At 42.8% G+C, this 14,141-nt stretch overlaps 1 protein-coding gene across 1 annotated transcript; it reads right to left on the reverse strand.

The window, feature by feature from the left end:
* Nucleotides 1–326: 326 nt before the first annotated feature.
* On the reverse strand, nt 327–5,263 carry LOC133924005 (meiosis-specific protein PAIR2-like). Its single transcript, XM_062369354.1, has 9 exons — nt 5,206–5,263; nt 5,078–5,142; nt 2,848–2,944; nt 2,685–2,753; nt 1,517–1,602; nt 1,341–1,392; nt 1,079–1,248; nt 871–990; nt 327–749 (listed from the first exon to the last, which is right to left on the reverse strand). Exons 4-9 carry the CDS (start codon nt 2,749–2,751, stop codon nt 711–713), a joined length of 534 nt encoding a protein of 177 aa, XP_062225338.1. The 5' UTR covers nt 2,752–2,753; nt 2,848–2,944; nt 5,078–5,142; nt 5,206–5,263; the 3' UTR covers nt 327–710.
* Nucleotides 5,264–14,141: the final 8,878 nt, after the last annotated feature.

Below are 14,141 nucleotides of genomic sequence, written 5' to 3' on the forward strand. Positions count from 1 at the left end.
GTTTAGTGCTTAGTTTCAACTTTTCAAATGCAACGCTATTGAGGGGTGTTAAGAGTATATAATCCTTTACGTATCCATTAATAGTCTTTTTTTTTCCTATACACACTCTATATATTGCCCTTAGGGCTGATCAATACAATCAAGTGCTATTCATAACACGAAGAATGAACTATGTATGATGGCTAGCAATGCAAGCCAATGAACATAAGCACATGGGGGGAATTACGGCAGGAAAGGCTTGTCACAAAAGGGGAAGTTCAGCTGCGGTGTAGAGTAAAATAGATCCAACAAACAGAAGCGAAGGGCATCCAACCAACAAAGGCCAATCAGGGAATGACCACATCTCATTTCAAGTTTCCAACGGTGTGTTTGTCAGTGGCAACCTCATCTCAAACAACAGCATAGCCAGATCAACAGAGGAACATCTCTCTCTCTCTCTCTCTCTCTCTCTCTCTCTCTGCCCGGGGTCTCCTTTCTATCTGCACAAGTTCAAGCACCTGAACTGGGGTATCAACTTCTTGAAGTGAACAACGACATAGCTGAACCAGAGGAACGTAACTCTCTACCTTATGAAACATAGGAACAAGAATGTACATCTATCTGCACGAGTTTAAGCATCTGAACTTGAATATGTACTTATTCGCCTGAACAACGAGGTTAGCTGCTCCTGTTACTTCCACTCCACCTCAATCAACAGTCTGAGCTTGAGACTATAGGCGCTTGATGTACTGGAGTATCAGCTCCTTCACCTGCGGCATTTTCATGGAAAATTACAACTCAGTATTCATGCAGTAGCAGTTATATAGGCTATATATAATATCAGTTATATAGGCTATATTTAATTTATTTCATGGAAAATATCGAGTTTACCATGCTAGCCTTCCTGGATCTCTTGTTCTGGGTAGATTGCATCTCATCGGCATCGGTTAGGGACTTTCTGATTTTCTGTCCAACCACAACACTCTCCAGGGAACAAACAGGTGCAGCCGGCTGCAAGAAATTATCAGTCATCTTAGGACCGTCAAGACTCTCAGCTGTAACAATTATTAACTACTGGGAGATCAGGCTGTGGCTATACCTCGCGCAAACCTGTGGGAGTCCTGCCCGGATCCTTATCCATTGCTGAAGCGTCTTGCCCGCTCTGCATGGATACATTCTGCTGCAGCTCTGGTAGCTCCCAAGTGCAGGTAAGGTCAGATCCACTTGAGTGAAGGCAACCCATTGTGGAGCCATCTCTCATTTCATGGCCTGTGAAAAAATCATTTGGACAGCACCATGATGTCGCCAGAGCAATGCCAAATCTGTTGTTAAAGTAACATAGAGATGCATATTACTGTTACCACTCAGAACGTCTTTGCGCTCAAACTCAGCATGCTCTGCATTGTCAATGACCTGCATAGTGTAACAAGACTTTAAGTTCATCAAGCATACATGACTGAATGGTAGAACGATGCCGCAAGGAATAGTTGGTGCTTCAAGTCATAGGGCAATCTTAAAGAAAAAAATTATGTGATACCATTTGTTCGCCTCCATTACCTTCCAGTATCTTTTTTATCTCAAGGAGCTTTCTGTTAGTGGCTTCAGAATGAATGACAACTTTGCCTATAGCATACAACAATATGTTAATTAAAATTAGGCAATTTCACATGTCATTAATGAATATTACAGTAAATAGCATAGCAGTAGCATATAACATTTTGCTAACTGATTTTAAGTGATTAGTAGTACTTTTATCACATTGTATGCGGGACTACAAAATGAAAGATCAGCCAAACTAGCACTCATTAGCTTCCAATAAATCAAGTTGCAACTCCAGAATCATGAGGTGAATAGGGGATGTATATTTCTAAAGTTCCACATACAAGTCTGCTTCAGATAATCTTTGTTCAGCAGATATCCTACCTTCAAGGGAATTTGTTCAACAATACTTCAAATAATGCAAGTGATTGCGATGCATAAGTGATTGTATATCTTTGCAGAAAATGGGACTAGGTAAGCAGTGATAAGGCTATCTGTAGTTAATCCCAGCATGCGCAGAAAGACATTTTCTCTACGGTAACTCAGGAGTTCCGACCTCCTGTAACTCAAGTCATTTACAAGTCTGACGGCGAAATCGGGTGATCTTGGTAGCATCCCTCAAGCAGACGACCACGGATTCGATCCAGATCCTCGGCAGTGGAGTTGCTGATGACGGGATCCCGATTCTCAAGCAGACGGCAGGAGCAAAACAGATCCTGATGATGAAGGAGATCAGCGGCGTGAAGGGGAAACCGACGACGTGCTCAAGATCAAGAGCACTGTGGCGGCAACGATTTGGTGGTGGGCAGCGGATCCAAACGAGGATTGGTTAGGTCGACGGGACACAACAGCAACCTACATGCGGTGGTGACATCAAAATGAAGATGTGCAGCACCAGACAGAAGGATGAGGCGCCGCCCCCAGGAGTTGAGATTGCTCCTCCCTAGGGGCAGGGCCCAGATACAACGGTGGTGGCTGCTAAAGATGAGAGAACCCTGACCCTAACCTTGACTCTGGTACTATGTATTGAATAGCCCCATAGGTAATATATAGAGTACATGAGTGTGTATTGCAAAATGACTCTACTAATGAATACGTAAAGGATTCTATACTGCTAACAAGCATAAAACAGTAAACACATTGAATGAGCTCAGGACATGTTTCACCTTTCTCCATCCAATCGGTCAGCCTCCTCGACTTGGCATCCATCGGCACCAGCTTCTTAATCTTCATCTCTGCGGCAACAAAGGGAGTTTGAGGTAATAAAATTCACATCAGCTGTAGATTTTGGATGTAGAAACTGGGTTTCATGTTATAGCCAATTCTGACCTAGTGCCGGAACCGTCTTATCATTGAAGTACTTCTCAGGGAATAGGCCTCTGATGCAGCTGATGTTGCATATGGCAATCCAGAGCAAGTTCCTTGTCTGTTTGATAAAAGTAACACGACTGATATAAACAAATATCCATACAAAAATTGGGCTATGTAATGATTTCATCAAACCAGATAGAAATTGAAAGAAATAGTTTGATACTTAAGCAATTTTAGACCCATCAACTAATCACAATTTGGTTCCACTGACAAAAAAAAAAACACTTAGAACCGACCATAGTGTTCATAAAAAAACGTCACATGAGTTGTGTCTTTCCATATTGAAACACAGATTAAGTGAAGTACAAGAGAGTTGTTTTGTTCAAACAGATATGTATACTATTGAGAATTTCAACATTTAAAGGTGAACTAATGCACTGCTTCATGTGATATAAATTGTGTTCTAATGATCCAGAGCATTATGTAATTGCAACTAATAGCATCATACATTCAGATTGCTAATGAATTACATCAAGTAACAGAAAACAAAACATTCTAGGCACCAGTGACGGAGCTTGGTTGTGGCCAAGGTGGGCCGCGGCCCCCTGGCCCAACACAAGCATGTAAATTAACAGGTATATGGAGTGCTATTTAGGCTCATGTGTCATATATTTCTGCTATTCGGCCCCTGCTGCAGACCAACTCATTTTACTGGCCCCTGCTGATTTTTAGCCCAAACTCCGCCACTGTTAGGCACTGATCGCATGTACAAAATGGTATAGGAGAAGGCAAGCAAGAGTTGTCTAATTAGGAATAAACCACCCAGCTTTTCAAGGAAGCTTCTGTAACAAACCAAGAATCTATTATGACCGTGGTCCTGCAAATAAGTCACTCTCTGTTTTTTTTTTTAAAAAAAAGCACGCTAAGAAAGGCTTCGTAAGCTCATACAATTCCCACAAGCACGTCATAGAATTCAAAATCCGTAGAATAGCACAAGGCAACAACCAATTAGAAACTATAGAAGAAGTGTTTCTGATCCCAAAAACTAATGCAGAATAATGTACTGCTCGTCTGCTTGGTTCGAATCAAAAGTAGAATTTAAAACATATATACCTACTGGAACCATGGGCACTGGTACTGTCCAACTAAAATTCAAATAAAAGTTGCGTTGCTGTTCAAAGCAAATTCAGAAATAGGCAAGCCAATAGACATCGATGTGTCTCCATTCCACATGAAAGAAGGTGAAAAAGTTAGCATACCAAACCTGCTCCACAAATTTCAGAAATTAAGCACGATGAGAGACTAAACTAATCTACAACAATTGAATGAGAATTCAATTAAATGACAATTTCTAGATGCTCCTACAAAAATGGTTTGTGGCCACCAGAAGGAGTAATTTCTCCAAAAATAATTGAAGCGACGAGAAAGCTTGTATGCAAACCAATCTGATAGAGACTTAGGACGTACGTATCCATGCTCCAGCGCGATCAAATCTAAACGCAAATCGACTGTCCCATATGCACTCGCAACAACTAAGTCGATACAATTACCGAGTCCCAATGCTGGGAATAGCAGAAATCAACCAGACAAGTAGAAAAAAAACACGATGTGATGGGTTCAAACGCTAGCAATGTTAGAAACCACAGAAATCAGATCACAAAGCACGAGAATTTCCAGACTAATTTTACGCAAAATCGAGTGAACCTAGTAGATAACCCTCCCCGGAGCTTCAAATCAGCAAAGGGAATCGAGCAAGCAAGCAGCGCCAGAAACACCTACCAAATCCATGCGAAACAGCGAGGCAGTCCATCCAAACACCCCAAACTTATCCACACATTCGAGAGTGCTTCGCGGAGAGAACGAGGAACCGACTCGATTTGATCGATGCAGAAGCTACTGATGCTTCGAAACAACTAAATTAGAACCATCGAAAGCAGAAACTTGCAGAGAGACCCAAAAAACCCCACCACTCAAGCACCAAATGCGCTCGAATACGACATGAAACCGGTAAAATCCTTTAAGCACCAACGAAATCCACAAATAAAACTCGCAACGGAAAACCAACTCGATACCCAAGCCCCACGATGTTCGAATCAAGTCCAAATCGAACCAACAAGCTCGCAATCAAACCCTCGTGCAAATCTCAGGAGAATGTCTCGATCGAACAATCCCGATTCGACCGGCGGGGAGCCGCCCGATCCAACTCAAATCGCACGGAATCCAAGCGGCGAAGTGCGAGGAGACTTACTAGAAGCAGGCAAGCAGCGAATCCTGCTCCGTGATCTCCGCCTCTTTTGTCTTCTGAGCCATCACCTCAGGGCGCGCACACACCTACAAGCACAGGCTTGCGAAGCACGTAGTAGATTGAGAGCTCACCATTTTGCCTCCGCGTTGTGTGCGCCGCGCCGCGCCGCGCGCGCGAGCACGAAGGGGCGGAGAGAAGGTTCTGATTTTTTTTAATAATAGTGTTATATTAGAAAATTGTGAAAATAATAGGTGATTTTACAAAATTACAAAAATAGCATACTACCGTCAGATCAGTTAGCGATTAGGGATCAGTCGACATACTATATGGTGACAGGTACTAATCGCCAACTAGTCTGGCAACACGTTGATCCTGTCGCTAGGTCTTTGTGGCGAGACGACTTATCACCAACTCATATGGCTACAGGACCCTAGCTTTTAGCGACAAGATTGCAGGTTCTTGTCACGGTATGGATTGGCAATAGGTCCTTTTCTATTTTAATATAATTTGTTTTTTGTTTGTAATAATATTATTTTATAGGAAAATTATAAAAAATCTAATTTTTCGAACAATAGTAACCCGGCACGAAGGTTACGTATGCTGATAAACATTATACGGGACACGGGGTTTATCGTTGCTGTGCGAATGAACCATAACCATAAATAGATGACGGCAACAAATGTTGGCACGTACGGCACATCTAAAGACTAATCTAATAGCGTACCGCTGCTAATCCTAACATGCCTTAGGAAATAAAAATATGCCAAGTTACAGTACATGCTCTCTATTGAGTGCACCTATGATATTTGCCATTTCTTAGGGCATCAGGGGCATTCGCCTTAGTGCGATGGGTCCTCTCCCGCTTCCTTTCCCTCTTTGCTTCACGTTCTTCAACCGCTGCACGCTCCTTTGCGGCATTCCTGATGCGCTCCTCCTCTTCCTGCTTCATCCGTAGTTCCTCTTGATGTTGCTCGTACTTGCGGCGTTCGTAAGCTTTTCACCTCCACAGCATCTCCATGTCGACCCATTGCTTATGGTGCTCATTTTGCTCCATATCTAGCCATTCCATGAAATCACAGATAGGTGGGGGAGATTGGACAAATAAAATAAGATGGGAGATTAGTAAGACAGTGCATGAAATCGTATGGAAAGTGCCGCATAAGTGATCTATGTCGCTTTACTGGTGGGTACTCGTATGGTCCATATCGAGACTTATCATACTGGTAGTTGGTACACATGAAGAAGCGTAGGTCATAGGTATATGAGATGTCTTGGGACTCACGAAGCCTATAAAGGTCGCCACAGAAGCACATCGGTGGTTCAACTCCTTGGGGGATGAAAATCCCCCAATGTTTCTTGGGTAGGTTTGGTAGAGCTGAGGAAGATATTGCAGTTGAGAGAGCTGAGAAATGAGTGATCCATGGGTGAGGGTGGAGTTATTTATAGTGGCTGGGGGTTGGTGCATGAATTGAGTGCACGGGCTTGGCTGGGGGCTGGAGTATAGAATTCCTTATGAAAGCTAAAAAAAGTTATGTTATTGATGTTTGACACAAATTCTCTGTGAAAGCTATTGTTTGGTGTGGTTATTTCATTCTGCAATAGTTCAGGGGGAGTTATTATTGTCTCTGCATGTAAGGCAGGAAATCCTATGAAAGCATTGGGCTTAGAAAAAACGTATTAGTAACCATAGATGTTGTAAGGTAGGGAATCCTGTAGCCTCATCTTTGGCTGTTGAACATCTGCGCGCCTCATTGCCTCAGCCTCATCGTAGCCATAGTTGATGTTCATATACTCTTCTTCATTCGCGTATCATTCGTACTATCACCTGGGTTTGTCATACTGTTGGAGAAAAGCATGTGAATTAGATGAAATTGGTAGCACAGTAGGATGCCATGCACACTTACCCCACAATGGTACCAAGCAACCATGGCAAGGGGAAACTGTTTGAGGCTTGCTATTATACCACAATCGCACTGTGGCACACGCACCTCGTGCACTTCTATCTCCAACTCCAGCTCCCTCTTGTTTTGCTCTGGGTATTCAATGATACAAGGGCAACATAGATGGGTTACCCTTAAAAGCACATAAAAGCACATACATGTGTTGAGGTACTTAGTACTTAGTGTTGTTATTTCATAGTTAAAGTTGAGTCGTGTGGTTATTTCGTGCTCAAAGGCTGATTCATGACAAATGTGTTATTTGTAATTGAAAAAATTGTACCATATCATTTAACGTTGTATTTTGTTTGCAAGGTAATAGTGGTGGGGTTCATAATGCGAATGGTTTTGATGTGGAAAGTTGCATGGAGGTGCCTTATATAGGTGAAGGGCATCAAATACTCTACCGCATCTATCCACTGCTGCCAGGACTTCTCGTATATAAACAACACCCAATCGATTCTCTACTCACACATCTCCTGATCTCAAATTGCATCGAGACAATGGCGTATCCTCTTCCACTTGATAGCCCCATCGATCCACCACATCCACACCCCCATTTAGGTGTCTATGGTAGAGATTTGTACAGAAACCACAATGATCTTCCTTGCTTGTTTTGGCCACTATGTCAATATGAAGATGATGTTGTAATCCAAGTTTATGAGCATTTCAGTGACGCAGGATATCGATTCTTCCATTATCCACATTTCAGAGTACAAACAAATAATACTCACTTTCTTTCCTATTTTCTCAACACCATTTACTTATCTCATCTATCACTTTTTCTAGATGGATGATTGTGGGTTCCAGTCCTAGATTGACCCACGGATAGAACCACACATTCAAGAATACATCTGTCACCTTTACGTCATCATCAAGGAACTACATGAACAATTGCGCCAAGAGAGAGAGCCAGGAACGTCAGAAGATGCTATATCCCGCCTCGCATGGCGGGTCAGAGGAACAACTGGGAGTAGTATCGATGTGTTCTAGCAGTCGGGAGAGGATTTGATTTTGTTTTTGACTTGTACTATTTTTCATTCCCTAAGGCATGTTTATTATGATTGTTACGGAATATGTCATTCTACGTTCGGTCGACATGTTTATTATGATTGTTACGGAATGGTCGTTGTATGAGTCAATAGTCTGAACATAATCATAAACCAAAAACACGGTACATGAAAGATATCATGACAGGTAATAAAAACATGGTTGATAACAAAGAAGCGACATAAACATCCAACATGATATGACAACCACATAAAATAAATAATAGCACGACGTACAAGTACAACAGTAGCACTGAGTACAAGTCTAAGCACGGTCCTCTGGCCCGTTTGTTGGGCCCTCTTCTAGCTCGGTGACATATCTGCTGCGATGAATACGTCAAGTGGTCCGGTGGATGTCTAGGGTGTACCGCATCCTTTGGGGTGGCCGCCTCCTCCTGAGTAGGCTGCATAGGCGCCAGTGCATCAACTCACTGAGAGAAGCCCTAAGTGACAGAAGGCTCCGCAAACCAGTCGTCCGGACTCCTGCCAAAAGCCTGTTGATGCCCCCAGTCATCCGTCGAATGAGAAGTAGATGATACATACGCACCCGTGTCATCCCAATGAACACCTGTCAGTACAAACGATACTTGTAAGAGACGAAAATGTGAAAACTAAACAAATTTTGTAGGAATGCTAGAACTTATAAGGTAAGCCTCCCATCCACCCTGGTGTGGAGACAAACGTGAGGCCAGGCTATGGCACCTGAGACGATGAACCCCCGGCATGTAGGAGGTGCCCGGCGTAGTAACTGGTGGTGGAGACCTCCTCCTAGGTGGCTCAAGCATGTCGTCACATCCTCCCAACATGACGTAACATATCCTGATAGCGTCGTGCAAGCCGACATAGACCGCTGCTCAGCTCGCCTCGGTCCACTCTCGGTGGATGCGCATCAAGCTTGTTTGAGAAGGCAACAAGGTCGGCCTGCATCTCCTCATAGATGTCCGTCTGAGGCACATTTAAAATTCAAAGTTATGGAACGCGCTTTGCAATTTACAAATATATGCTCCAAATACTAACCAATTCGTTGTATGCAGCAGGAGGCTGCATGGCGAACATGTCGCTGACACTTGCCTGTTGGGTACCAGCCTTTTGCTCCGGGATGCACCTCCAATGCGTCGCCCCAAGAAACCATCGGATGTACGCCGGGTATGTTGAGGGGTCATAATCCCCGGGATGAGGGTACACGTCAGTGGCAGCCTCAAGCCAACCCTCCACCCACTCCCCCAGCTTCGTGACGAATGTGCCATCGTGGGTCAACCCAAACCCTTTCCTCGATAGCCTTAAAACAGTAATATTGTACAGTCATAGTTAAGTACATAAAGACTAATCAAATTATAGTACAAAAGATATCTTAATTATGTAAATAAAGACTAATCGAAGTGTAGTACAAAAGATATCTTAATTAAGTAAATAAAGACTAATCGAAGTATAGTACAAAAGATATCTTACTTATGAATTGATTGTGGCACACACTCCACCCTCAGCAGAGAAAACTCCTGCGCCCTCCCAAACTACCGGAAAACCCAGTCCGAGCTGTAGGGCTTGACATAGATGTTGAACACGAGGTTCCTCCTTGTTAGCCAGAAGGCCATGTCTCTACTGCATAGTGAGGTTAGCTCGACAGGTGCATGTGCGGCAACATCAGCGATCGCGTATGGTGTCCACTGCATGTGGTCGTCTGTCATCTGGTCAATGCACGCGACAAAGAATGGGTAGACGCCGCGTGCAGTACCAAAAATCCACCTTGGCTGCACACAAACAACACGTCAGCATAAATACATAAATAGTACCAAAACATATATGCAACTAAACCACTATTTGAAATACTTACATCGCGCCTGCATCAAAGCGAGTCCATCGTCGGTCCATCCTCTTGGTCAGGCATGGCATACTCTGCAAATTGGTAGAACTCTGCTCCGTAAGGCGTGAACGACGAAAGGTGGGGTTGACCAATGTTGAACCGTTCAAACGACCACAACATCAGTAGGAGTGGGCACACAGTCATAATACCCCTTTCTGTGGTCCATACAAATGCGTCACAGAGGCCGTGGTAAGTTGCCGCCAGGATGGCAGAACCCCAGCAGTACTGCGGGAACACCTCCAAAGGACTATCCGCGATCTCCCTCGCGTAGTGGATCATGTGCTTATTGACCGAGTCACCGTGGGAACTGGCGAACATCACCAAACCAAAAAACCACAAGTAGGCCTCTAGGTGCCTACGTACTCTCCAATCCTCTGCGCCCGGGGCCAAGCGCGTGGTGTGGAACTGCTCGAGCCAAGCCTTAGTGGGACCATGCTTCCCAGTAAAGGCCAGCTGCTCCGGATCCCCCTGCAAGACATCGTCGAACGACTCGAGCATCTCCGCCTTCCATCCCGCTTCCATCGCGACTGGGTCGACCGCTGGCCCAGATAAGGGCAACCTAAGAAGCATGGAGACGTCCTGCTGCGTCGGTGCCATCTCACCAACTGCAAGGTGAAATGTGTGCGTCTCCGGCCTCTACTGATCAACCCACATAGTGATCAGTGATGTGTCGATTGGGAACCAGGGAGAACCATCCCGACCTGGCGACCCCAGTCTCGCGAACGGTAGCAAACCAGCTACGATCAACCTGCAGTTCAAACAATTTAGAAAGTAGTATACCTCAATCTTTGTTTGTACGGAGCGTATGTAACTATTAATTACTTGGGTACCCAGCATCGGTCTACAGGCCAGTAGCGCTTTGGTGTCCGAAGGCGAAGAGTGGAGTGCAAGACATCATCTCTCAAATGTGATCAATGTTTACCATCGATCACTAGATCAATCAGCATAAGCTCCACCATACCTGCAGTAATAGTTTAACAGAACAATAACATGAGATATGTCCAAATACAACAATACAAGTTTAAATGAATTCATAGTCCAACACATGGTATAAAAGTTAGGTTATCTGATAGTCCGAATAATACATGCTCCAAATATTACAACATGGTCTAAATATTACAACACATACTCAGGTTGTCCGAATATTACATAATACAATAATGTGTCAATACTACAAGAGTTGAACACATAGTCTGATGAATATTACAAACTTAGGGCACCATACAATTAGTAATACAACATGGAAACATGCACGCCGTGCTTCAAATACGAGTCTCGTTCGAAAGGTTTTTCTTCTTCTTCGGCTTGCGTACTGAGACACGCCTAACCTACTTGCTTGATGCCAGAGTGTCCACCGAATACTCATTGCACCACCCCCTCGAATGCGGACCTCCGCATACCAGGCACTCCTTGCGGCCTCAATCTCCCTCAGCTAAGTCCATATCATTCCTGATACATCGAGTCTTGCGTCGCCCTTTTGTATCAACCTTGCTGTTTGGATCAGAAATCCAGACGAATCTTGTTCAGGCGGATTCGTGAAGCCCTTTACCGCCCGTCACCCAAGTAACTCGCTGGCCCAAGTACTTTCTATGGCTTCCTTGCGATAGTATGAGGACACGGAATACTCCGACTCTATGATGCCCTTCGCACAATAAGCTAGCACATGAGAGCAAGGCAAATGCATTAGTGATGACTTGTTGCATGTGCACTCGCACTTGCTGTCCGTTAGGCCAATGATGAAATAGGTCAATGCTATGAGGCTAGATGCAATTTGCCAATGATAATACCATATCAAATTAAGTTTGAATGTGATGTTGTGTGGTATCAAGGTTTAGGTTGGGCACATTACCTAAACCATGCTACCCATAACATCACATTCAAATTTTGGGACACAAAATTGAGGCACAAATGAATAATTTTTGTTGCAATTTCTTGGCATAGTAACATGCTCTCATTTTTATGACAAAGTACACAATAGCTTGCACAAGCATGTGATGATTATGCACTTATATGGTTAAGGGTCAGTAGCTTGACCATCATAATTACATATCTTCTTATTCAATCTGTCTCATATTCTATGAGGTGTGGAACAAGAAGATGTATAATTATGATAGTACACATGTTGTTGTTTTTGTTTTTATGACTTGTGTCACTGAGCTGAGGTCCTTTTTACATGAGCCAATGAGGAAAACTATTGCCAATGATGATAGTTACACCATTGAGAGATTATATCAGGGTAGATTATACCTGGGCAAGGGGAAAGAAATGTACATTGGGTTTGGTGCCATATTCCTTCTCCCCGTGCCTTGTTGAAATTTTCTTTGCTAGGATTAACCACCAAATTTTGAGAGATCATAGCATGGTAGATTTCAGCAGGGCAGAGGTGGAAGGTACATTATGTTTTCTAGGTTGTTCATCCTATGACTATTGGAGCCACCTTCCTCCCTATACCTTGGTGAAATTTCCTCTTTCAAACATATTAATGCCTACTTTTCACCTACTCGTACGCATTATGCAATAACGGAGACAAAGTCCTCCTAATGATTCTAAGGTATGTAATATTACATATTAATGCATACTTTTCAATTATGTATAAATAAATGCTGAAACAATACGTGAATAATGAACTATATGTCAACCATGTGTGATATGTGATGATGAACTAACTATATGTGAACCATATGTGCTATTTTTTTTTAATGAAATTATCATTGTTGGTTCAAGCCACAAACCGAATAATGAACTATATGTCAACCATGTGTGATATGTGATGATGAACTAACTATATGTGAACCATATGTGCTATTTTTTGTTATGGAATTATCACTGCTGATTCGAGCCACAAACCGGCAATGATATCGCCACTTTTATTGCCGGTTTGAGCCACAGACATGCAGTGATAGTGAAGACATCACTATCGATTCTTGGCTCAAACCAGTAGTGACAGTGGAGATATTACTGTCGGTTCGTGGTTCAAACTAGCTTTGATAGTGGATATCACTACCGGTTTGTGGCTCAAACTAGCTGTGATAGCGGACCGGCAGTGATAATCCCATGCTATCTCTGCTAGTTGCGCAGTGCTGGTTAAAAAAACCAGCAATAATGGCGGTTTTGAACTAGCAATGGTGGCTGTGTTTTGTAGGAGTGTCCCAAAATGCCATAGATTCAAAGGTCATGCTTGGTTCCTCCGACGAAGCCAAACTTTGGTTGACTCATATTACCCATCAATGCATAATGTGATCCTAAAACCTCCAGTTGTCCAATTCATGAGTAGTTACACGTGTCAGTTGTTGATAAATGTAATATTTGGTTATCCAATTCATGAGTAGTTACACGTGTCAGTTATTGATAAATGTAATATTTGGTTCTTAACGTATCTAATAATTAATGTTAACACTGTAAGAGTATTACATGGTAATTTGGATCACAAGTAGTCCTAAAGATAGGATGGAAATTAGCATATGGGAGATATTACAAATAATAATTATAACAAATCTTATCATACCATAACAACCCGATCCTTTCATATACTCTAACAAATACATACTAACTATTAGTTAATGTTAACACACCGGATATTCTTGTCCTTAGCACCAACTAACCACATGTAGTTTTACTTGGTTAGCCCAGAAAAGGCTAGAAGTTGGGTGATCTTGCCGATGTAACATAGGGATCGTTTGGTTCTCATCCCTCATGTGCCTTATCAAAATTTGGTTACCAATATCATTTGGCTAGTGTTTGGATGCTTACCAAGATTTGGCATGCCTGTGAAATATTGGCGAGCTGCGGTGCAAGCCTTGCCGCAACCAGGCAACTTCGCGGGAAGAGAAAGACTGCACCCCATTGCTCCAATGACGTGGCAGTAAAAGATTGGTTCAATTAAATGATAAAATGTTTTGATTAAATAGCTTGAATCGATGATATTTCCTAAAATGAGTACCAGATCAACAACCCGACTAAACTATTGTATTCCTTGCAATGAATCCAACAAATCAATTCCAATAAAAAATCCAACAAATCAAAGATCCATGTTGACTATGTTTTGGCCCTAAATAATTTTTTTTTACTACAGAAACTCTGGTGCATTCCAAGAATTGTGTGACGGATCTGTGGAGGATTCATACTGCATTGCTGAAGTTGTTCGGCTTTCTAAAGAAGAAGCTCGGGATGTACCGGAGATTATTCCTTCTGTTAAAGTGGATATTAAATGTGACAGGAAG

The sequence above is a fragment of the Phragmites australis genome, chromosome 7 (genome assembly GCF_958298935.1).
Source record: "Phragmites australis chromosome 7, lpPhrAust1.1, whole genome shotgun sequence".
NCBI lineage: Eukaryota > Viridiplantae > Streptophyta > Magnoliopsida > Poales > Poaceae > Phragmites > Phragmites australis.